The sequence below is a fragment of the Wyeomyia smithii genome, chromosome 3 (assembly GCF_029784165.1).
Source record: "Wyeomyia smithii strain HCP4-BCI-WySm-NY-G18 chromosome 3, ASM2978416v1, whole genome shotgun sequence".
Taxonomy (NCBI): Eukaryota; Metazoa; Arthropoda; class Insecta; order Diptera; family Culicidae; genus Wyeomyia; species Wyeomyia smithii.
This window is the reverse complement of record NC_073696.1, coordinates 184,869,284-184,893,385: the sequence shown is the minus strand read 5'-3', so window position 1 is coordinate 184,893,385 and position 24,102 is coordinate 184,869,284. Positions and strand designations below refer to the sequence as shown.

The window sequence follows — 24,102 nt, the reverse complement described above, 5'->3', positions numbered from 1 at the left end:
ATAGTTTTTTAAGTTGCTCGGTACTGGAAATCAAATACTCATTTTGTAGGAAACTATCCGTAAACAAATCACACAATCCGTGTAGGAATAAATTAAGTTTCAAGTCAGTGAAAGAAAATGAAAATTCCGCCATCAATGCAGGCATTTTGACAGCACATTGTTGGCCTCATTTTCAATCCGACTTGCACAGTACAGTGATGATTCGCTCGTTGGATGTTCGTTAGTTGGAGGTTCGTTAGTTGGGCTGTCACCCAACTGAAAATCACTCTTATGTCAGAATTCAACGTCATTCAAATGCATTTCAGGGATCCGAAAAGTGAAAAAAAATATTACTAAAATAAAATTATATTATTGACGTAGAACTACGTTTTTCTTTAGCCTACCACATAGGGATGAAAACAGGAAAACTATTAACGAAAAAGGGACGAAATATGTCCCTTTTTAAATGCTTATAAATCGGTTTGTTTTCAACCGATTTCCTTCATTTTTGCAGCAATTGTTTGGAAAATTATACACGCATCCACCCAAATGTAGAAAATTGTTGGTTGATTATGCAAACTATTGTACTATTGATAATTGTCAAGCCTTGTTTAAACGAAAATTACGTCCTCTGATTGGTCGTTATATGATTGCTTCCCAAGCACGGTCGACAGAATCATATACCTTGCAATTGAAAACATGCTATTTGGCCTATATAAGAGCCGGTTTCAGCCGAAACCGCTCATAATAGTTCTGGACAGCGACAAGTTGCCAACAGCAGTCGTCCTACCTTATCAGCAGCACTAGCCCTGTGGTTGGTCACCACGTCTCAGGAGCAGCGCGGTTCTTCTCAGCGTGTGTCGCCAGACTGCCATTATTCCCTCGTGTTAGGGCAGCATGAAGATCGTCATCACCAAATCCAATTTTGAACAGCAAAATGCCTTTTTTCAAGGCAAATAAACAAGTCATTGAAAGTTAATAATTTTTGACAACGTAAGCAAGCATTCTGTGCGGATTCTAGTATTCTAGTCGCGGCCGTCTAATTTACAGAAGGTGAAATAGCTTCCACAGTGCATGTTGTCCGTGTATCTTAACTCCCCCACTGTTGGGGCAGCACAAAGGTTGATCAAAAACCGATTTTGAACAGCAAAATGCCTTTTTTCAAGGCAAATAAACAAGTAATTGAAGGGTGAAAATTTTCTAGCATCAACACAAGCAAACATTCTTCGCTGGATCCTAGCAATCAAATTCTGTTGTAGTTTATTTAGTTAATACCCCCACTGTTGGGACAGCACAAAGGCTGCGATCAACATAACCGATTTTGAATAACAAACTGTCCTGTTAGAACGCATTCACAAAGGCAGTAAATTCGAATATGCAGAGCTAATATGAAGTCGATTCTATCAATCAGCATTAACAGAATTTCGTTGTCTCCCAGCTGCCAAGTTGCAACATGATGCAACACGCAACAACGAGCAAACGAAATCGCTTGATGTTACAAACCGCAATAAAATACGGGTTAAAACCGTTGCGTGTGTGAGAGCACCATCGGTGTTTATTCGCTGGAAACGAATATCGAATGCGAATTGTTGAATAATTCGTCTAAAGAACATTAGAGAATTAGACAACTGAACAGAAGGGCGTGGCCTATTACGTAGCACCCTTCGGCTATAAAAGAGTGTTTCTGGGAAAACTAGCTACATTCATTAGCCGGAAGGTGAGCTGGATGGACCGTCCACAACGTTGACAGCAGTAGAAGCAGATACAGCACTCAGAAGTAACAGCGCGTTGCGCCTGTGGCTGCCTTCAAATAAATAAATCACTTGGGCTGTGGTTGGTCACTATGTCTCAGTAGCAGCGCGGTTCTTCTCAGCGTGCCTCGCCAGACTGCTATTATTCCCCCACTGTTGGGGCAGCGTAAAGATCGTCATCACCAAATCCAATTTTGAACAGCAAAATGCCTTTTTTCAAGGCAAATAAACAAGTCATTGAAAGTTAATAATTTTTGACAACGTAAGCATGCATTCTGGGCGGATTCTAGCAGTTACATCTGTCGCGGCCGTCTAATTTACAGAAGGTGAAATAGCTTCCACAGTGCATGTTGTCCGTGTATCTTAACTCCCCCACTGTTGGGGCAGCACAAAGGTTGCGATCAGCAACCGATTTTGAACAACAAAATGCCTCTTTGGCGTAGAAATACGTTTTACTTTAGCATACCACACAGGGATGCAAACTGAAAAACTGGGACGAAATTTGTCCCTTTTCAAATGCTTATAGGTCGGTTGGTTTTCAACCGATTTCCTTCATTCTTGCAGCAATCGATTGGAAAATTATACACGCATCTGCCCAAATGCAGAAAAATGTTGTTTGAATCTACGAACTATTGCACTATTGAAAATTGTCAAGCCTTGTTGAAATAAAAATAACGTCCTCTGATTGGTCGCTTGCTTGCTGTGTGTGTGTATGATATGGTATGATGTGTGTATGGTATGATGATATAGTATGATGTGTGTGTGTATGATATGATAAGATGTGTATGTGTCTATATGATATGATATGATGTGTATGCGTCTGTATGATATGGTATGATGTGTGTGTGTGTGTCTATGATATGGTATGATTTGTGTGTGTGTGTGTGTGTGTGTGTGTGTGTGTGTGTGTGTAACAGCAACAATATCGCACGCTTAGCCTGGGGGCTAATAGCGGTCTCGATCAACTCAATTTTAGTTGAGAAAATTCGTTATCGATATTGTTTTTGGCACATTTTGCATGTGTAGGATAAGTACAACGATACACCGTGCCCCAGTGCTGAGTCGAGAAAATTTCCAGCTCGAAAAGATCCTCGACTCGATCGGGAATTGAACCCGATATCACGACCGTGTAGGAGAGCTAGCCGACCGACATCGCTAACCAGGGCTGCAAAAATTCGAAATATAGATTTGAAATTGTTTGATATATACTGTCAGTGTAATAATTCTTTCACCCACTGACTACCGTCCGTAATCAAAGATATCCATGAATATATGATAACCATTTCATTGTCTTGCCTTTTTTATTTTGATTTGCATTCTTACCACTGTCGACACACTTGGATCTACTGAGTTCATTCTCAATTATCAATTGACAGCCACTCTAAGTGAAATTAAAAAAATCATATCTCTCGGCAGTGACGTGACATTTTCAACATAGAAGTTTTTCCATTGTTTTTCTTAGTGAAAAGGTTTATAAAGGGTAAGTTTAACATATGATACTAGAAATATTTATATTATTGAAATTTCAATTCCAATGTATGGTCCAGAAAATATCATGGCTTCGGATCTCTGACGAATCACTTCCGGAGGCAAACTATGGTGATGAATTTGATCGCATTTTGGTTGACATATGGCGGTATAGCGGATGGAACACTAGGCAGATGAAACAAATTTCCTGCAACAGATTCAGTCGTTATGCTTAGAGACAAGACAAAACCACAGTTACAATGTTTGGGATCATTGGTTGTGACGAAAAGCTTTCAATTCTGAGCTGTACGCAGTTGCAATGATTGTGTTAGCCACGCCATCCGACGTGTCCGTGGAAACAATTTTTCAGTGCGCTTGGTTTGGGTTTCTTGAACCCTTCGGACTGGCCTCGGAGAGGACACGTTAGCTAACGTCCTATTGATAAATTTAAATAAGGATTCGTTCCAACAGGCCATCTCAACGGCCTACAACTGGAAAGAGGGGAACAATGTCGGCGAGGGTTGATAGCATTTGCAATGCAACTTCATAAAATTAACGAATTAAAAATAATATAATAACTAAAACAACGGATTTCTTTTTAGTTTAACTGTTTGTTTTTTAAATCGAAATTTTCAAAACATTGCATTATATATTTTATATGGCCCATACTCGGGAAAGGACAACTAGATAAAAGTTATATTTTCGATGTTATAATATCATTTTAATATTCATAATATTAACCATGCACGCCAAAATTCCCACCTTCCTTTTATTTATCCCAAATGTGACATTCATAGTGAACGGTTGCGTTTGATCGGTTCAATATCTCACGAGCTCCGCATTTTCAAATATTTTGGTTAACGAATTCGAGTGCTGAATGATTTTAAAAATGACTACAGAAAACTTATCACGAAAAACCCTAATTGTATTATAAGTGTACTTATTTTGAAGTTAGTACGGTTTAGAAATATTTACCTTTTTAGGATTTTTTTTGGAAACGAATGCGACAGGATGTGGGTCTGGTTCCACCGCATCTCGAAAATATTTTGAATATGGAAGGTTTATCCGGCAGCAGCAGTCTTGGAGAGATGACAATGGCTGAAATTACTAGCATTGGAAAAGTAATGCGAGATCGTGGTGTTGTACGTGTACGCCATGAAACATCCAGCGACACTTCAAAAAGCATGCGCGACTTCTTTCGCGATTACGAGAAAACGCCAGATCTATTCACTTTTTCTGTCGGTGATAAATTAGTTCTTCGTTCTATAATGTCAGCCGTGAAGTTAAACGGTATATGTAGATACATTCCGATTTCAAATCAGGCAGTAAAAACATCATCGTTAGATGAAAATGACGAAAGAGATACCCTTATTACACGCATTAAGCAACAGCTTTCGAAATGGTGAGCCAGCGCAAACAAATAAAGTATCAATGAAAAAAATTATTGACGAATACTCTGTTTTTTGTAGGCCTCTGGACAATCAGCGTAATCGGGATCTGTTCGATTCTATTGGTGACCTTGGCATTTGCTGTGAACGTGGTACAGGAGGGCGAGTGATTGCATGGGTTACATGCATGATTGGCGGGCGCTCTAAAGACCGTTCTTCGAAAATTGCTGTCAAAGAGCTCAAGGTTATACGGGAGCCTACTCGGAGTTGGCCTGTGAACAACCTTCTTGTCCATTTCGACAAGCATGTGAATTCAACAGAAAAGCAACTTCACCGCAAAAGAAAAACGAAGTTTGATCGAGAGGCCTGCGACCAAGGCATTGCCACCAGCAGTGATAATTTCGAGCAGCAGAAAAACATAACAATTTTCGGAGTTGATGAATCAGACTTACAATGCCAGATATGCACAGAAAGTGATTGTGCACCGGTTGATTCCAATATGCAACGAGGCATACCTCAGACATTTCACATTGACCCATTTGAAATGTCAAACCGAGAGCAGCCTGACACGCCGCCACTTGACTATTCAGCAGAAGAGTATTACGAAAACGGCATTAACGTTGGCCAATCGGCTATGGCGACATCAGCGGATCAGCATCATGGCACAGTCTTATTGAAACTGTTTTCGATGTTTCAACGGACTGTGATGAATTGAAGCAGACAGAAGCCCATATTCAGCATAAGTCTTTCGATGATTCCGAAGAGTATCTGGAAGTCTGTAACGAAATTGAACAACAATCCATTCCAGCAGTAGCATCGACGGATAATTTTGCTGACGATAGTTCTACAAATTTAGATAATCTGGAACTAAGCATGGCGCATGATCAACTAGAATTAATGACACCAGATTCAAGTGAATAAAATACTGTAAAACTTATATACCTTCAAGTTGATAAAAAATATGTTTTTACTAGGTACTCATAGCACCGAATTTTTAAAAATATTAACTGATGTTCATGCCAGGACCCAGCCCGAAAACCTACATGAGAGGCGATATACCAACATCGAGAAGGACTTTTGCGCATATGATTATTTGACGGCTGGTAACGCACACTATGAATACATTTCCGAGAATATATCCACCATGACAGTTAAGAGCATTCAACGACATTTGAAGAAGGATACTATCGATGTTGTAGAAGGTGTCATCAACGTGAAAGGACTCAAATCATATCTTGAGCGCAACGGATATCCGCTGATTGTAGCACTTTGTGAAGATGCTACCAAAATTACAAGCAACGTGGAATACAACTATCTTACCGACAGCTTACGTGGATTAGTCGCTCCATTAAATTCTAATGGTCTTCCTACTCCCAATCTATTTGCCGCCAGTTCTCCACATGTAATAATCAACGCAATTCATAAATACCCTGTTGGAAGCTATGCTTATGTTCAGCTAGCCTTACCGCTTGCTATAAACGCTGCACCGTATGTTCTTTTCCATACCTGTTCTGATAACAGATTCGAAGCAGCTGACGTGTTAAATCGTTGGACTTACACTGAAAGCATTCTTAATCAGCATGGAATAAACGTGATCTCAAATACATCTGATGGAGATCCACGGTTGCTTAAAGCCATGAAAATTCGAGCAGGCTTAGATAATGAAATTACGACATCCACCTTCAGCCCATGGTTCATAGTTCACAATAAACCCGAAGTACCAATGAATGTACAAGATATGGTACATATTGTAAACAAATTTCGGAATCGATTTCTAAACAAAGAAATGCAAATTGGAAAATTGTTTAAATGTGAACAGAACATTGAAAATAAATTCTCTTGTTTTATCGCAGGTAAATTCACTATCAGCAAAGAGCACCTACGTGAACTTATTCGCAACCACACTAAAGATAAGCATGGATTGACTCTTTCAGATATCGATCTTAAAGATAAAATGAAGCTCGATCCCACTCTCAAAATGATTAAAGAGAAATTGATAAATCATCTGGAGGCTAATGTTCAGGACAGTAAAGAAACAGTTTTGTTCCTAAAAATTATGCGGCTCATGTTCAGATCTTACGTAGATGAGGACCTTTCACTTTTAGAGAGGGTGCATGCAATATGGTATGTGTAGCGCATACTAAGATTAGTCATAAATACATTCATGTTTTCGATACAATTTACAGCCTCTGTATTTATATTTGCAGGACCGCTAATTTTATAGTTCGTAACTGGCGCAATTGGTGTAAAAAACACATAAAAATATTAAATTTTTAATAACAACCAATGCTTACACTTGTCTGGAGCTAAACGCACACGCGCTTGTTTATTTTATACAAAATTGCCGAGACCGTAGTGCCCCCGAGCAGTTTTTAATTGCACGCTTGTCTAGTCAGCCTACTGAAGCACTATTTCGACAACTACGATCAATGGGAACAGTAAACCAAACAATCGTCAACTTCACCATAAAAGAGTTAACAAATAAACTAAAAAGGATACAAATGACAATAAACATCATCCATAGAAATAGTAACATAATCAAATATCCCACACTAACGAAAAATCAGAACAAGAAAATCTATTTTCAAAATTTGCCTACCGATGTAGAAATGCTAGCTGAGATTTCAAAAGCAAACGAGGCAGCTTGCCAGGCATTGCTTGACGTCGGTATTCAAGAACACGACTTCGATATGATTGCATCCATCAACCTCAAACTGATTGGTAAACCAAAGAACACTGAGATTGTTTATGTGAATGAAAGTGCTGGATTTGTAAATGAAAGCAACATTGAATACAAAAACATGCAACATCATAGGGCAGGGGCTGCAATAAAAAACATAGATTCTCAGACTGAAAAATGCGAAAGCGTTGATAATGAAAACGTAGTGGAGATTGAATTTATAAATGTTGCCATGAATAGTTGGTACAAATATGAAAGCGAAAACGGAACATCATATATTCTTACTAGAGAGAGCAGAGATTCCAACGAAAGTCTGACAGCACGCGCAACTATGAAAAACATGGTACCAGCTTCAAGAAAACATTCCGTCAACGGTGCACCTGTGTATTTGGCATCAGAGTTATTTACTAACATGAATGAAGAACTAGATTTGAAAAGCAGTAGAGTAGGAAATAAACACTGTTTCAATATATTAGATAGTACTGGAAATGGTAAAGTAGTTAAGAAAACTACTTTTTTGTGGATGCTCACAAAAGGTCGCCATAGACCATCCTTGGATAGAACTAGACGATTCATGGAGAACAAATAAACTTTATTGTAATGCAAAATAATTTATCAAATAGTTCAATATCGTTTTTTTCTCTTGAAGCTGCCTGTTGTAGCCAATGTACTGAAGAAAAAGAGTACATTCGAACATTCACATGGATGAGAATGACATACATTTATTCACCGAGTCAAAACATTTGCTTATTTACGTTAAAGGAATGTTATCGCATCACACTTATTATATTTTTGAATAGTAATTTTTACGTCTAGATTTCATATTGACATATGTTCTGAGCTGAAGACTTGTCTGCATCCTGCGCGAGTAGCTTTTGCATGCGGATTTTTACTATGAGGTTTGTTTTAAAGCATGTTGTATCCTATTTTACATAAATATATGTAGCTACCAATCTACTTATGTCTCACAGCACTTCGTGCAAACTAGCAAATGTATTTGAGATGGAAACTCAATTTTTTCTAGCAATCAACCTTTGCTAGCAGTGCATTTTCCTTTTTGGTCCCAAAACAAGTTATGTGTATCAGCTCCATCATCCAATTATTCCCTGGATCATTCATCGTTTGTGTCGTCATCTATCCTCGTTGGAATTTTGCGAAATCATATAGCTCCCGGTCGATAGCGTGCTCTCATTTCACAACATCCTCAGGTGTGAAATTCTGGTTTCTTTATCAACATCAACTTGCTAGACATCATTCCAGGTGATAAAAGTTACACTAGCAGAATGCTATCAGCCTGGGGAAAAAACAGAATGTCACTAATTATCTCGTATACAGTGAACTTCAACTAATATCACTGGTTGCTCCGCAAACTAGTGGAACTACCAGACAAGTTACGTTGATCACTAGAAATGGTTTCTAACGTACCTGAATCAGTATATCATCCATGGTCATAATCATGAACACTACTAGCTAGGGATGGGAAACCTATCGATAATTATCGATAGTATCGATAGTTGCCGGCTATCGATAGAATCGTTGAGCTTTCCGCGTTATCGATAGTTATTGATATTATCCTCGCATTGGCATTTATACTCCACAATGATGCCATAACTGAAAAAATATATTGGCCTAGACTTTGTTTAAAGAGAATTCGATGATTGTTTGCTTTCACATGAAATCCTCTTTAAAATTGTTAGAAAATTGAGGGATACTCATTTTCGCTCACTCTACCTTATACGAACAACGACAAGATTTCGCCTAAGTGCGAATTATGTGTGCGAATAAACTTTTAAATATTGTTCCTGTCCACAACAAGAGCAACATTTTGTTGTTTTTCTTCATCAGGTTCTAGTTGTCAAACTATCGATAATTATCGATAGTTATCGATGGCATTAGGGAATTTATCGATAATTATCGATAGCCTTTTTAGTCGATATTTCCCATCCCTACTACTAGCTGGTTTTCCTATTTTTTTTTTTAATTCAGAAGTGTTTAATTGCGTTGACAGGAGTAAAAAAGACAAGGCTACTCACACTTGCACAACACCCCATTCGAAATTGTCAGTGGATGGGTTAAAACAAACGAAAAACCATTTGACTGTCGGTTTTTCTTAGACAAAACGCACAAAACCATTGAAAATATCAGCAGTTCTCAGCAAAAAGTACGAAAAAGTAAAAAGAAATCTATTTCAACGTTGACGTTTGCTTTCATTGTACTGTCACTAGCGTATCGCCAAGATGATGTATATTTTGGTAGCGGTACACTAATAAAGCGATACATATTGTAAATTGTGACACACTTAACGAGACAATTTATTAAAATTTATTCAGATTTTAATATTATTTTTTTTATATAAAAAAAGTCGGTGACATAGCTAACCGAAACAGCGTTGCGCAGCTTTGCTCTTCTGTTTCTTTTTATAAACTTAAACAACATTGTGATGTAACACAGTGATAACTGAAGCAAAATACTAGTTACCTTTAAGTCTTTTATCTTGATTCACCAAGGTTGTTACAAATTAAAAAAAAACAGGTAATAATATTACCATGCGGTTATATTATTAATAATTTGTGATTTACGTAATATTTTTAAGCTGTCCTGCCCCGAGGGCCCATATATTGGTACAACGGAAGAGACCAAGAAAGTAAAAACATTCCAGTATTCACTTAAAATCTACCCAATGTGTAGATCTCCTTGATTTTTTCTTCGTTACGACTTGAGTCAGAACGCAAGTGCATTACATAGGTCGCGCATTGTTTTTCTTGCCTGCGAAAATTTTGGATGGCCGCTGATTACACTGACGACACAGGACTCATGCAAAATTCACGTAGAATCTAGCGGGTTCTCTCTGGAACAGTTTTCTGTTTCAGCCTATCTTCATGTTATCAATATGATTTCACATTGGATTCTTCACTGGAAAAGACGGAAGTCTAATGTCCATGCAGTAATCCTGGCATCCTGGTGCTATAGAAAAAAGAGATTATCACGATAAGAATACTGGACTTTGCTGTTGCTGCGTTCTAAACGCATCTTACTTACCTTTCTGGAATCTGCACAAAAGTTTTTCCATCATGTATCAAGCACGTAATTTGAAAATAACATATAGCACAGTATACAAAAAATCACTACAATCACTTGATTGAAAACGTATTGATTGTTAACTTGCTTCTCATTGTTGTAAAGACACAGGAATGAACTTGATATCGATAGTGACAGAATCTCAGTGCAATATTTTACGAATGAATGCTAGGAAGAGTGAAAGAAAAACAAATGATAGATCGGTTATTATGCTATATCAACAATAAAAAACTCGGTTAGTTTTCCATGCACTATAACTTGTTGATGGATGAATGTGATGTTGTTACTGGTAACGCACATTCAGTTATATGATAGTGAACTTTTGCAGCTCTGTCGCTAACCACAGAGCCACGGGAACCACACTGTGTGTGCTGTGTATGGTTTTTAACTCGGCACGTTCTGCTAACTGCTGAATCCGGTTGACGAAATTCACAACCCTTCATTAGAAGACATTATAACTCATTACCCAAGTAAAAATATTGGTTTTACCAAAGTTTTATAGCGCTCAATACAGCCAAAAAAGCGCTATGAAGCTTTGATAAAACCAGTTGTGTTACTAGGGTAATGAAACACTCAATGCATTTGTTAATAGTGTACGTAGTTCTACGTCATTTATGCGGTCGTGTCTTGGATACAACCTCCTACTTTTTATTGTTGTAAAAAATTTGTAAACATGTTTAGTTATTACGCCTAATCCATTCAGCAATAATAAGTTTGTTTCTCAGCGCTATTAACTGGACACTTCATGCAGATCATCTCTGGCATAATCAATCGCGTTATTTGAAAAGTACATGTTATAAATTTACAACATTTTGTGTGTAATTTAGAGGTTTACTGTTCGGTTGTTTGTTCTTTTATTTCTTCAACGCCTTCACCGGAATTATCCAGCGTAGCGATCCTCCATTTTTAGGGCAAGAAGCAGAGCGATGTGCTTGCGCTTTATCATTTTACTTCTCGTTGGAATTTTTGTATGAAAAAGTATTGACCAAATACATAAAATATTTACTACAGCAGCAAGACAGATGAGCAAAGTTTATTTTCTTTGGCATAGTTTTACCGCAATGAAATTAGGAAATTTTCCAAAGCAGAAAGAAACAAGCAATCGGCGCTCCCCTTTGAAAAATTTGCCCAGTTGTCAGTTCATCCAACTAACGAACACGATTCGCTAGTTGGGTGGCAGTTGTGTTCCAACCAATGAATTTCGGCTGTATAAAGTGCTCCAATATATGCACAATTGGAGTGGTCTATGTATTTCGCGAGGAAAACAATAAATCTGGCAACATTAGTGTTGCCAAAATTTCGGAAATCAGGGAACTGACGTAAGCAGAGGTTCGCAAATTACGAACACGCATTATAGCACCCGCCATTATGGGGCGTAAAAGCTGGATAGTTTATTTTGGAAATAGAATCCAACTATAAGTGTTAACCAATTTGTTTTTAGTACAATTTGGAACACATACTTTTTTTGGCTTTTTAGCTGACCTTAAGCCGCGTGTGATAATTTGTTTCCGAAAAGTATTTCATCCAGAAAAAAAGAGAAAAATCAAGCCGCTACGTTATTATCACTATTATTTGCTCATCATTTATTTACATTCATAGTCTTTTTATTGAAACTGCTTCTTTTTTTTCTTCTCGTTGTTATTTTTTTTTGGTCCGACGTATGTATAAGAACCGTGAATATCTGCTTACGGGTTGACAACTTTTTCAATAATTTCCTCGTCCTTCAGGATTTCGGTATCTGCATTTTCATTATTGCATTTAAAAATGACCGTTTAATCTTACTTTTTTTTACACACAAGGGTGGCCTAGAGTTGTACTTTGCACACTGGTTTAAAACGTGAAAAACGTGATCGTCAACCTATAGTGTATTCGACAAAGTTTTTGTTTATCTTAAGGAGAAACTTTTAATATAAATAGATTTTTGATTACTCTGCCTAAAAGTGCGATGAAATTATTATTTTTTAATCACTCATCAAATCAAAGTGGAGTCTTTAGCTAGAATGTTTGAAAATCAAAAAATACCAATAAACTTTTTTGGGTGTGATTTAAGAGGCCTACTATATTCTGAACATTTTTACATACCCTTCATTGGCCGAAGATACCCTAAGCATATTTCCAAATTTTCTATAAGTTTTATGATGTTTTTGATAAAAAATTGCACATTTTTCAAACATTTCTTGCAATTCGAGTTTTAATAATATTTTGTCTTTTAAAATTTCAAACAAATTTTCCAGGGATCAACCAGTCATGTTTTAAGAGCAAGTTTGAACAACAAATAAAGTATCATAAAGAAAAATTGCTTTGTCCGCCATTACTGACTTTTCTTTCGCGTACCCCCTACGGAGTTTTGCGTACCCCTAAAGTAAAATGACCAGACGTCCCGCTTTTCGCGGGACAGTCCCGCGTTTTAACAAAATGTCCCGCGTAGAAAATCGTCCCGCGAAATGTCCCGCGTTCATCTAAAGTGTAATGCGCACCTTTGCAAAGTCCCGTGGTTTAAAGAAAATTGGATCACCAAATATCACATGTTTTCATTGGAACGGTTGGCGGTCTCGAATTTTTTATTTCTTCATTCATTTATTTTTCATTTTTCTTCAAAATAAAACCCAAAAAGTTGATTTTTTCGATTTTTTAGATAACACCGAATCTTGACGTTTTATGCATTTTTAAAACATTTGACATCAAAAAAATCGATAGCGACAACTGTCTCAGTCCAGTCCGATATCGAAATAAACGTTTTATGAGCTTCATCAGTCAAAAAAGGGAAACTTGGACGCTTCGAGGCATAACTTTTCGAAGTCCAATTGAGTTGAACTTTTGTATGAGAACATTGTGCAAGTATACGAAACTTTTGAACCTTACTACAAAACGAAATTCAAGCGTCATTTTTTCTCATACAAGACAAAATTTTCCCATACAAGTCAAGTCACTGCCACCCTACTATGCATGTGTAATTTTTGATCATTTCGAAGAAAAGTATTAAAACCAAACTACACCCCCCCCCCCCCTCGTCTAAAAATTGAATTTATGTCCCGCGCTCAAACCCTAGCTATCTGGTCACTTTACCCTAGGGGTACGCGTACCCCAGGTTGAGAAACGCTGGAATATATAAATAAATAGATAGAATAATTTTTAGACAAGGCAAGGTTGTAAAAATTTGATTCAAAATACCATGTCTGGTGGTGCCCTAGTTGCACTGCATAAATATTACCATATCGATATTTTATCGATATCAGTACTTGGTTTGTTAAGAACGCAAGCGCCACATAGCGGGAGTATTACCACTTACGATTAAATGGCGGTTGCAAGTTTTACACATCTTTTGAAAATAAGATGAACGTCTGTTCTTTGTGATTTTAGTATCAATACGTTCGTAGAGCTAACCCCGCAATTGCTCTGTATACTAAAGGCCCAAACCACCCAAACACAATGGATACGTTTGCGTTGCGTTGACGTTAATTTGACAAAAAATGTATGGGGTAACTGTCGAATTGCCGCAAACGCAACCGCAACGTATCCATTGTGTTTGAGTCTTAAATGTTGGCTGCAAGGTCTGTGTCCAACAAACAGAAAAGTACTCGCAAATCGTCATTATCATTTCTGTTGCAGTAACAGCTGTCCTCAAATAAACAGGAACCATAAACGGATAATAGTCCGTATAATTTAATCGCTCAATGATGACCCATACAGGATAAGTTGTTGAATATTGATTATGCGGATCAGTCGAATAGTAGTTTTACGAATGTAACGTATTGCTAAGAAATCGATGAAACAGGCAGCACTGGTTTGATCGGTAAGATACAACATCCCGACCAACCACTCTTTAAGTTTTTTCGTGAAACGAGAACGATCGCTATCGATTAGTTTTGAACCTATATCGATTGATTTCAGTTGTTGTCGTTTCATAAAGGTGCATAAAGAGTGGTTGATCGGGATGTGACGATTTGGGAAATTTTTTGTTTTATACGTCCTGTTTTGGGATATTTTACAGTGTCAAATGAAATGTCAGATGGAGATGATCGGCATTGACGGCATGTTTTTGTTTTTATTTCGCTCGGTGTGTTTTGCCATGAATGTAGCGACTGCATGTGGTGATTTTTTCTGAAATTGTAGTTTTGTTGTTTCATTATGGCTCCAATAGTAAATGGTCAACCTAAAAAACTTTTGGATAAGCAAGTGTTCAAGTTTTTTGAAAAGTTTATCAACGAAAATGAAGAAACTCGACTGGATGGTGCGGTGGAATTAATTTCGTTCCTGTTCAGTGATGCTGTTGACAAGGTAAAGGAACATAACCTCGAAAACTTAGTTCTGCAATGTGGAACTTAAAATTTAATTATTAATGTTTCAGAAAGAAAAAGAGCGAGCATATGCACTCAAACGATTAGTACGTGGCGTTGGAGCTAACAATAATTTTTCGAGGTCGGGGTTTTTCACTGCCCTTGTGGGGTATTTGTTAGAGGCTAAAAGTACTGAGTTTTGCCCTACAGTGACGGAAATATTCGCACTTGTGAAATCGGAACTGTCCGATACAGATAGGAACGATGAAGATAAGAGTCAAATGAAATTTGAGCTCAGAATAGGTAGAATATCGGTATGCGGAGCAATTATCAACGCCGGTCTGTTAGAGACGGCTTCTGAAACCGAATTACAAACGGTGGTAAAGTCGCTGAAAAAAGGCGTTCATAAAGTTTCTGCTCCGCTAGCGTTGAACTACTTGAGTGAATTAGTTCAAAAGGTAGGTAATATGTTTATCCAACGCAGATTAATAATTAACGCCACTTCATATGTCCCACAGATTAGTACAAAGAAGTTTGGTAGCATAGTTTGGCCTGTTTTTGACCCTATATTGAATGTTCCTAAAGAGCAACAGACGATGGATACTATCTACATTTTACTAGTTTGTTCGACAATCCACAAAAAAATTATAAACCAACCATTCTTCGAACACAATTTCGGTTGTCCTCAACTACTACATACGGATAACTATGAATATCTCACTAACCTTGTTTGGGATATCAAGAGCACGTTAGCAATTAATCATCCACTTTATGATTTTCTTATTGCGACGCTGGTGAAACAAAACAAAATTACGGATTTCTGGGAACACGGAGTAGAACCGGTATTACAAAAGAGCGAAAATTATAAATTTAGTGATATTGTAGCTCTTCGTGTTTTTATAACTATACTCAACAAGCTTGAGGATTTTAGTGTTATTCCTGAACTCTTGAGCCCGTCACTGATGGACGTTGTAACTAAGAAAATTAAAAACTTTGCTCAACTAAGTGAGGATGTGCGAGATCTGTATCGAGAAGCTTTCGATACAATGAGTGAGTGTTATGCTAAAATAACAGATGAAAAATGTAAGCTACGTATTTTCAAAAAGCTTATTGAACCGCCCAGTAGCATACTGATTGAGAAGTATGCTTCAAACAAAGTTGTCCAAAACCTTCTGGCTACGATGAGTGGAGAAAGTGTCAAGACTTCTGCAAGTTTACTGAAGGAGTTGGTGTTAGCACAAAATTCTCCAGAGATGTTGAACTCAGAGCGCATTCATGCTGCCCAAGCTCTGCAAAAATTGTTGACTAATAAGCATGCTGCTGCTGATGACGAATGGACCTTTAGTGTGGTTAAGTTTTTCTTGTGTTTAGGAATTTTCTTTTCTGCTGATGGTCAAAAAGTGTTGAAGAGCAGCAAACAACAAGCTGCAGCCATATCATCGGAACTAGCGCCGACCATGAAATCGTTGTTTTTTCATTGTCTGGAGTACAAGCATGTTAAGCTAGCTGAAGAGAAATCATTTTTACTGTCGATTGTCGATTATATTCAGAACGTACTGGAGACCACGGGTGTCAAATCACTTCGTACGCCATTGAGTGAAGATCATTTACAACTGTGGCAGAGAATGTATTCCATAGTGCACAGCAAAGACAAGCAGCACAAAAAACTAACCAGTGTTTTCCACGTACTAATTATGTACATGGGATTGCATCTATTTAGTGATCCCTTAATCGCTAGCAGTTCGATTGCTGAGCTGGAAAGTGTAATGAAAAGAATTCAAAGCAAGAAAAACGGTAAATCCTCCAGTAAGGTAGATATCAAGCAAAATGGTGAGAGCGAGGAACCTGACTGGATTGAGGTAGTGATCGATTTGTTTTTAAACTTGATGTCGCAAAATTCGCATCTTTTGCGAAAAGTCATTGGACATGTTTTTCCACACTTGTCCGGCGAAATGACATTAACGGCATTCAATCAAATTTTATCGGTTATAAATTTGAAGGATAAAGTCAACCCGCTGAGTGCGCTAGAAGACGATAACGAAGATTTGGACAAGACAATGGAAACGAACGATGATGATGACACTAGTAGTGGCGTGGACACGGATGGGTAAGGTTTTTTTGATTTTCAGTGAGAAAAGTATAATAAAACAATAATTATTGCAGTGATATCACGGACGATGAAAAGAATAAATCAGGCAGTGAAACAGAGGAAGAGGATAGTTTCACGGAGGAAGAAGAAGAGGACGAAAAGGTTACAGATAAAATGCGACTTGCTATACACGCCGCTTTGGGGAATGCGAATCCTGAAACTGACACAGAGTCGGTGGACTTGGACAATATGAATGAGGAAGATGGTCGCAAACTGGATGAAGCTCTGGCGGCTGCATTTAAAATGTTTAAGCAATCGAAAAAATCTAAACCAACAAAGGCTGACGAGCGAATCGACACAACATTGACCCATTTTCGGATGCGAGTCTTCGATCTGGTAGATATATATTTGAAAACGTCGCCCAACATGATCATTTGTTTAGAACTGATGCTGTACATTTTCGAAATGTTGCCAGTTGCCATCAAGGAGCCCAAATACAAACAGATACTGGAACGTTATCGGAACATTTTCAATATGCTAATAAAAATCAAGCATTTCAATGAGGATACGAAAGATGTGTCGCCTGATCAGCTGTCGCAAATTTTAACTGATTTAATAGATAAAGTAGCAAAGGGTTCATCTTTCCCGGAGAAAAACCAGTATCTTATAAAAGCGTGTCAATTCATAGTTATCTGCTCGCAATTGACGGATAGCAGCGGAGCAAAGAAAAACGGTGCCACTATCGAGAAAGCGTTTTGCAAATACCTCAAAGAATTTATACCTGATCGTAACCCTCCTCTCACGCTGAACGTGTTTCAGTCACTATTCCGTATGAATTGGGGTGGAAATTTCCGTTTAGCGAAAGTTCTAGCAGAACATGGCCTTCGGAAAGAGGTGAGAGTAGTTCGAAAAACGCAAACATTGCAGCTGTTGAAAGAGTTAATGAAAAATCGAAGATTTGTTAGTAATGACCCTAGTTTAACATGGAAGACACTACAAATTATTGGCAATTCACTGTCCAGCTACTTAGACGAAGTACAAGGATCGCGAAGTATCACACAGAATGAATATTGTGAACTCGTGCAATTGCTTCTTGAGTTGCATAGCTACCAGCAGCAGCATTTGAAAGAACAAGTCGTACCTTGGGAACAAATTGGATCCAAAATACAGACGTTGAGACCAGAGAATCTGAACTCCCAAACAATGAACTTTTACGTGCGACTCTGCAAGCAGTTGCAGTTGGTGCCTGCAAAAAATTCTCAGTCCAAGAAAAAGGGGGCATTTATGAGGGATGGTTTTCAATCAACAGAAAAAGCACAACTGCTGAATGGAGGCGGAAGCGATGAAAATGATGAGGTAGAAACTGAACAGCCGGTAGGCAATGGAGCGGTGAAACGGAAAAAGAATAGTAATCCATTAAAGCAGAAACGTTTGAGGAAAGAGGAACGCTTGAAGGCTGCGTCGGAAGGATTAGAACTAGTGTCTTTTGTTAATGTAGAGTAATGACTAAAGTAGCAATTATTGTAAATGAACGAGAGAATTGAAAAATAAACCAAAAGAAACGTATTCGTCAGCACAGAAAAGTGTTGCGATTTCTTATAAAGGTTTTCATAACCCAGATAAAAGAACGCAATGCATCGTGTTTTATAGTTTAAGATAGAAACCATATTTGATCGTGTTGTCCAGAAGAAAGTTTAAAACTGTTGATTCAGGATATTGCATTATGTTAAAAACATACATTTATTACATTCATATCCAAATGAACACAAGACATAAAAGAAAAAAGTTTAGTCCAAATATCCGCACGATAAAGCATGCTTGAACATGTCGGTTAATCGACGACGCCCTTCCTTCGAGGTAATCTTTTTCAGAACCCAAACATTCTCTATCGGCACAGCCTCTTCTCCCTGTATTTGATCTAAATCTGAAACTTCGTTTTCGTCCAATAATGAAAACGGAATTGATTCTATGCCCATGCCAACGCCAAAACGAGCAAACTCGCGCAGCTCCTTCTGCAGATCGGAGTACGAAAATAGTTCGTCCGGGTTTGATCCTAAATTGCGTAACATATCAGATAAGCTGTCGTGATAAGTTTTAAGCAAATCTTCGTAATGTTCCTCCCGCAGCTTTTGGGTGGTACAAGAATACATGAAAAAGGAAATATCAAGCGCAGGCGACGAATATCTGGCGAGCTGAAAGTCAATCATTTTGTTAGAAACCGGAGCTCCGTTTTCATCGTAGCGGAACAAAAAATTAGGAATCCAACAATCGCCGTGGTTTATAACAGAGTTTTGATTTCGCGTGTGTGTCAAATATACCATTTTGTCGTAGAAATCACAGTCGAAAAACTTGTTAACTTTTTCTTCGAGCTCTGTGCCGCCGTATTCCTGGCTGACAGCGTCTTTCGCGATGCTTATCTGCGTTTGCAAGAAATTGTTGTACCACGGCTTGTGGATCTGTGCGTAATATGTTTCCTCGATGCTTTTTACCAATAGATGAAACTTGTCCGGTCGTTGATCCTTCATCGCCAACGACAGAGCATGGAAACGACCAAGTGTCTGCATACATAGCATGCATTCCGGTAGTGCCACGCCGTCCTGTCTGTAATGATGTATGGAAATACACTATGATGAATGGGCTTAAATCAGTTTAAGTAAGTATAAATAAGTAATTCAATGAGGTTAAAGGTGCTAAACATTAGCTCACAGACACGCGTCTAAATAATACGAAAACGATTATCAAATGCATACCAAGGAAATGCATAACTAATACGCCTGGTCTTTCACAGGTTTAACCGGTTTGTAGAATTATTACTGGTACCATAGGGGAAGGTTTTTGCCTTTCTTCTTGCTAACCGATCAGGGGTAAAATAAAGAAACGTTAATTGGGTTTACTTTTCTACTTTACAGGCGTAGAAGAGCAAACACTCTGTTTGCATTTTCCATTAGATATGAAAATGCTGATTGTACCTACATCTTTTTCACTTTTTCCAAATAACACATTAGATTTTTTTAGTGTTTTAGTTTCATAGGAAAAAATACGACTGTTAGTCTAAATAACAATTGCGGGGCTATGGTTCCACTTATATGGTCAATATTGCCCTATCTTGTTAGACTAGAACCGTATCTTTAGATCAACTGGAAGACACGCGTTCCACTGAAAACTAAATTACCTTCTGACTGATCCATATCCGAACTGATTCAAATCCTCCATAGCAATAAAATCATGGACTCCATCGGTAAACGCCCCCAAACATCTGCAATTATTACGAATAATTATGGCTACCTTTTCAACAGAGCTACTCCGACTCACTTGCTGCTTTCATCAAATGGATTGTTCGGCTGTTTTTCCTCTTGGAACTTATAGAACTCTTTCATCACGATGTTATAAAAATTGATTTCATTGCGAAAAAAATCCGCTGATCGGAAAGTTTTCCTTCTTCCGACATTTTTCGGTATAGTTTTGATAACCAATTTCACCTCGAGAGGTTTGTCGTCATCCTTTCGGCTCGTGTCGTCCACCACCCGCATCCGGTAAACCTCGCTCAAGTAGCAATCTCCCTTACCTAAGCCGCTGTCTTCGAAATGCCACGATGTGCAATTGTGACCACCATAATCGCTTATAATGTCGTTCAACGTGGCACCATTAAACATTGGCGAGATGTTATCCAATTGTAACGATGTCATCCTATTCCGTTCTATTCGAAAACTTGGCCACTTTCTAGAGGAATGCTTTCCCGAGGTACGATCAATGACTATGAACCAAATCAACTGACGCGTTAGGGTCTGTTCTGCTATTTTTATTGCCTTATCTTTGTTATCTTTGCATTGAATAGGTCTCCATTCGAGCGATTCGAGCCAAAGTTTAATTTGCCACTCCACACTTCTTATTAAATATTTAATGCACTATGCCGGCTAATTGAGAGATGTTCGTATACGCCAGAAGTGAGATTTGTCTACATTATACCGTATCTAAGAGTGAAATAATCGAACAAAGGGAGGGAACATAGAACGTAATGGGATTTATGTTGATAAAAGTGCTACTACTAACGAATGAATAACGTTTCACGCGTTTGAATGTGTGAGAGACGCTTGAAATAGCATAAACTAATTCTTGTAAAGCCGGTAAATTGTGCATAGTCAATAGTTGCGTAAAACCAAGTTAAAAATTCAACTTCAAAAAATTGACGAATCCGGCCATCCCATCATCTTGCTTGAATCAAAATTGTATAACAAGCTTATAGTGGGCGGTCATATCGACAGTACATGAACTTTGGTCGCAGAGTACCATGTGGTCCTGTGCCTAAATTAAATATATGCTCTTATCCGTGTTTACATACTTTCGATTATAAAATGACTTCACGATACCGTTGTATGGCAAAGTAAATCATTTATTTGAATTCCTTAGTTTACATTTTAAGCAGGCAGTCGATGGAGGTGGAACAACAGTAGAGTCATTGAATAGAAGAGATGTGCAGCGAGTAGACCACAACAAAAGCGTTCGTTTATAATTACGACACTTAAATCTAGTATATTTGCCGGAAGCTAAATACGTGTATATTTTTCACAGTATTCTTGCTTCTACATATATGAAATAGTTCGAATTATTTTACACAAATTTATAAACGGCAGGTAAAGTAATTGAATCGCTCCATTCTCTCAGTATTTCTTCGCGAATAGATTTTCTCAGTATCGTTGGTTGACATCGATCGGCGACTCTCGAAGCTGGATTTATTTGAATTTCTTTTAACAATAGGGCTCAAAAGTTTCGTCTTATCGAAAAAAATCATCAAAAAAATTTTTTGAAGTAGAATACTTCTCTCAGGAAGTTCGGCTACATAGGGATGTGAAAAGAAAATCTAAAACCGAAAAAAGTGAAAAATATGTCCAATTTCAAATGCTAATAAATCGGTTAGTATTCGATGGATTTCCTTCGTTCTTGCAGCAATAGATTGGAAAATCTTCTAAGATTCTTCCCAAATGAAGATAATTTTAATTTTATTATTCACACTATTGTACTATTGAAAATAGTCAAGCCTTGTCAAAACGAAAACTTCGAACTCTGATTGGTCGTTATATGATTGCTTCCCAAGCACGGTCGACAGAATCATATACCTTGCAATTGAAAATATGCTATTTGGCCTATATAAGAGCCTGTTTCAGCCGAAGCCGCTCATAATAGTTCTAGACAGCGACAACAGCAGTCATTCCTTAGCAGCAGCAGTAGCAGTGCAGTGGATACCAGCGATAGCGGATAGCGGCCACAGCTGTGGCGTAGCAATGGATAGCGCACTAGTTTCAGCGGATCTCAGCATCGATAGCAGCTGGGCCAGCTGATGCAGGGACAGCGGATACCACTGGCAGCGTATAGCGGCCACAACTGTGGCATGGCTACGAATAGTGTAGCAGTTGCAGCGGGTATATCTGACCATGAAGCATTTATGCAATAATTGAATGAAAATTGCAATTGCAACAATCGGCCTTTTTCAAGGCTACTAAATGTTTTTGCAAGAGCATAATGAAATGTTATTAATAAACTGCAACTGAGGTTTGATGCTGCTGCAGATGCACAGCAGTAAAAGCAAAGCAAAGCCTTGGTGCTACATTCCGTATCGGAATTCGACCTTCTGTTTTACTATACACAGACTTCGCAGCCGACTGGTAAGTGTACAGGACAATTGCGGGGCTAGCGCTACGATCCTACTAACACTAACAGTCTCTCCCGAGCCGGGACTCGAACATACGACGACTGACTTGTTAGGCCAGCATCGTACCTCGAGACCAGCTGGGAGATCATGCACAGCAGTGTGATGTTTATTAAGATTTGTTGATACTGTGCTTAACAAGCGGTATATACGAAATGAATCCGATTTCAAATTGACTGACACGCAAGCAGCCGGGTTATCTTTCTTGTAAAAGTATTCTACTTCAACCTTGCGGTCGTGGCTTTGCACACAACCCTCCTGTGATTTTTTTTCCGATAAGGTACACCAGATCTCGACGTTTCATGCATCTTTTAGACATTTGGCATATAAAAAATCGATATCGACGATATCATGAACTTTTACCTGTGCATTTCATCAGTCAGAAAGTTGAAACATTGATCGCTTTGAGGGACGTGTTCCCAAAGGCCGATTTAGCTGAAATTTTGCATGGGGACTTTTGAACCCTACCGCTAAACGATATTCGAATGACCTTTTTTCATACATCTTCTCACTGGCATACATACATCTCACTGGCGCCCTACTGTATATCTTCCATTACTCGTCAATTGAGGTGAGTATTTTTACGACTGGGTATTTGAATACAAGCTCGATATGAATATAAAGTAAATGTACGAAGCTCTTACTCAGTTAGAGCAAAACTGGTTGAACCTGCGTAAAAAATTGGTCCCCTGAAACTCAATTACACAATGTAAACCTGCTCATTTAAGTTAGAAATTTGTAGATTTTTTTTCTTTTTTTTTCTTTAATAAGGCAGCACTAAGGAGGTTTTAAACCACAAGCTGGCTCGCTACTTTAAGACAGAAATGATAAAGTTTATATCCCTGCTTTATTTCCGGGAAATTCCGGGAATATTAACCCGGAAAACCGGATTTTCGGGAATAAGAAAATTCTTACGGGACACCCCTAACGCTTATTTGAAAATAAATGAGCTTCTGAATCTTTAGGTGCTGAAACAATCGAAATGGGACGAAAACTGCAAACGGTATAAGAATTTTAATTTGTGAGTACCCGAGAACTCCGTTGGACGCGTAAAGATTCTTTTTTTGTCGAGCACATAACGGTTTTAAACTGCTTAATCCACAAAAAAAAAGTTTTATTAAATAAAAATTCTCTGATTTCTGGTTCCAAACCCACGGTAATTCGAAAATTCGCAAAATTTTTTTGAATTAGCGCGGTATCGCGTAAAAAAAACCGCGTTAATTCAAAAATCCGCGTAAAAAACTGCGGTAATTAAAAAATCCGCGTTAATTCAAAAATCCGCGTAAAAAAACCTCGTAAAAAATCCGCGTGAAAAAAACCTGACTGTATTATAATGATTTTAATGTTGAACAGATTTTTACCGGCCGGTCGACGCTAGAACATTCTTAACCGTTATGTGCTAGACAAAAATAAACCCTTCGTGCTCGATCAGGTTTCGCGGATACTAACAAGTTAAAACAAATTAAACCTTCGTAATCTTCACTTATCTACTTTGAATCCATTTCCTTCCATTCTCCATTCCGGAAATTTTGATAAAGTTTTTTTGTGGACAATAAATCAATTAAATAATAAATGTAGCAATATAATGGTGGGCACCGCTAACCGAAAATTTAGCGACGCTATTCGCTAATCGCTAAACCAGAAATCGGAAAATTTAGCTCGATAGTCGCTAAACGCTAAACGCCAAAC

The 24,102-nt window shown here is 38.1% G+C and overlaps 4 protein-coding genes across 4 annotated transcripts; 3 read left to right on the top strand and 1 right to left on the bottom strand.

The window, feature by feature from the left end:
* Positions 1 to 4,015: 4,015 nt before the first annotated feature.
* On the top strand, positions 4,016 to 5,372 carry LOC129730820 (uncharacterized). The gene is made up of 3 exons (XM_055690402.1): positions 4,016 to 4,122; positions 4,181 to 4,599; positions 4,667 to 5,372. The coding sequence occupies exons 1-3, from the start codon at positions 4,075 to 4,077 to the stop codon at positions 5,298 to 5,300; spliced, it is 1,101 nt and encodes a 366-aa protein (XP_055546377.1). The 5' UTR covers positions 4,016 to 4,074; the 3' UTR covers positions 5,301 to 5,372.
* A 198-nt stretch (positions 5,373 to 5,570) lies between these two features.
* On the top strand, positions 5,571 to 7,681 carry LOC129730821 (uncharacterized). Its single transcript, XM_055690403.1, has 3 exons — positions 5,571 to 6,438; positions 6,520 to 6,709; positions 6,793 to 7,681. Exons 1-3 carry the CDS (start codon positions 5,730 to 5,732, stop codon positions 6,860 to 6,862), a joined length of 969 nt encoding a protein of 322 aa, XP_055546378.1. The 5' UTR covers positions 5,571 to 5,729; the 3' UTR covers positions 6,863 to 7,681.
* Positions 7,682 to 14,307: 6,626 nt separating this feature from the next.
* Positions 14,308 to 18,312, top strand: LOC129727326 (uncharacterized). Its single transcript, XM_055685065.1, has 4 exons — positions 14,308 to 14,621; positions 14,692 to 15,078; positions 15,139 to 16,727; positions 16,784 to 18,312. Exons 1-4 carry the CDS (start codon positions 14,472 to 14,474, stop codon positions 18,210 to 18,212), a joined length of 3,555 nt encoding a protein of 1,184 aa, XP_055541040.1. The 5' UTR covers positions 14,308 to 14,471; the 3' UTR covers positions 18,213 to 18,312.
* A 104-nt stretch (positions 18,313 to 18,416) lies between these two features.
* LOC129727327 (uncharacterized) lies at positions 18,417 to 20,769 on the bottom strand. Its single transcript, XM_055685066.1, has 3 exons — positions 20,022 to 20,769; positions 19,882 to 19,965; positions 18,417 to 19,310 (listed from the first exon to the last, which is right to left on the bottom strand). Exons 1-3 carry the CDS (start codon positions 20,393 to 20,395, stop codon positions 18,497 to 18,499), a joined length of 1,272 nt encoding a protein of 423 aa, XP_055541041.1. The 5' UTR covers positions 20,396 to 20,769; the 3' UTR covers positions 18,417 to 18,496.
* Positions 20,770 to 24,102: the final 3,333 nt, after the last annotated feature.

Excerpts from the sequence above, each read along its gene's own strand:
- LOC129730820 (XM_055690402.1), top strand. The coding sequence starts at position 4,075 with ATGATTTTAAAAATGACTACAGAAAACTTATCACGAAAAACCCTAATT. Across the intron at positions 4,123-4,180 it reads TATCACGAAAAACCCTAATT|GATTTTTTTTGGAAACGAAT; the intron begins GTATTATAAGTG and ends TTACCTTTTTAG. Across the intron at positions 4,600-4,666 it reads AAGCAACAGCTTTCGAAATG|GCCTCTGGACAATCAGCGTA; the intron begins GTGAGCCAGCGC and ends TGTTTTTTGTAG.
- LOC129730821 (XM_055690403.1), top strand. The coding sequence starts at position 5,730 with ATGACAGTTAAGAGCATTCAACGACATTTGAAGAAGGATACTATCGAT. Across the intron at positions 6,439-6,519 it reads ATTCTCTTGTTTTATCGCAG|ATATCGATCTTAAAGATAAA; the intron begins GTAAATTCACTA and ends TGACTCTTTCAG. Across the intron at positions 6,710-6,792 it reads GAGAGGGTGCATGCAATATG|GACCGCTAATTTTATAGTTC; the intron begins GTATGTGTAGCG and ends TTATATTTGCAG.
- LOC129727326 (XM_055685065.1), top strand. The coding sequence starts at position 14,472 with ATGGCTCCAATAGTAAATGGTCAACCTAAAAAACTTTTGGATAAGCAA. Across the intron at positions 14,622-14,691 it reads TCAGTGATGCTGTTGACAAG|AAAGAAAAAGAGCGAGCATA; the intron begins GTAAAGGAACAT and ends TTAATGTTTCAG. Across the intron at positions 16,728-16,783 it reads AGTGGCGTGGACACGGATGG|TGATATCACGGACGATGAAA; the intron begins GTAAGGTTTTTT and ends TAATTATTGCAG.
- LOC129727327 (XM_055685066.1), bottom strand. The coding sequence starts at position 20,395 with ATGACATCGTTACAATTGGATAACATCTCGCCAATGTTTAATGGTGCC. Across the intron at positions 19,966-20,021 it reads CCATTTGATGAAAGCAGCAA|ATGTTTGGGGGCGTTTACCG; the intron begins GTGAGTCGGAGT and ends TAATAATTGCAG. Across the intron at positions 19,311-19,881 it reads GGATATGGATCAGTCAGAAG|ACAGGACGGCGTGGCACTAC; the intron begins GTAATTTAGTTT and ends ACATCATTACAG.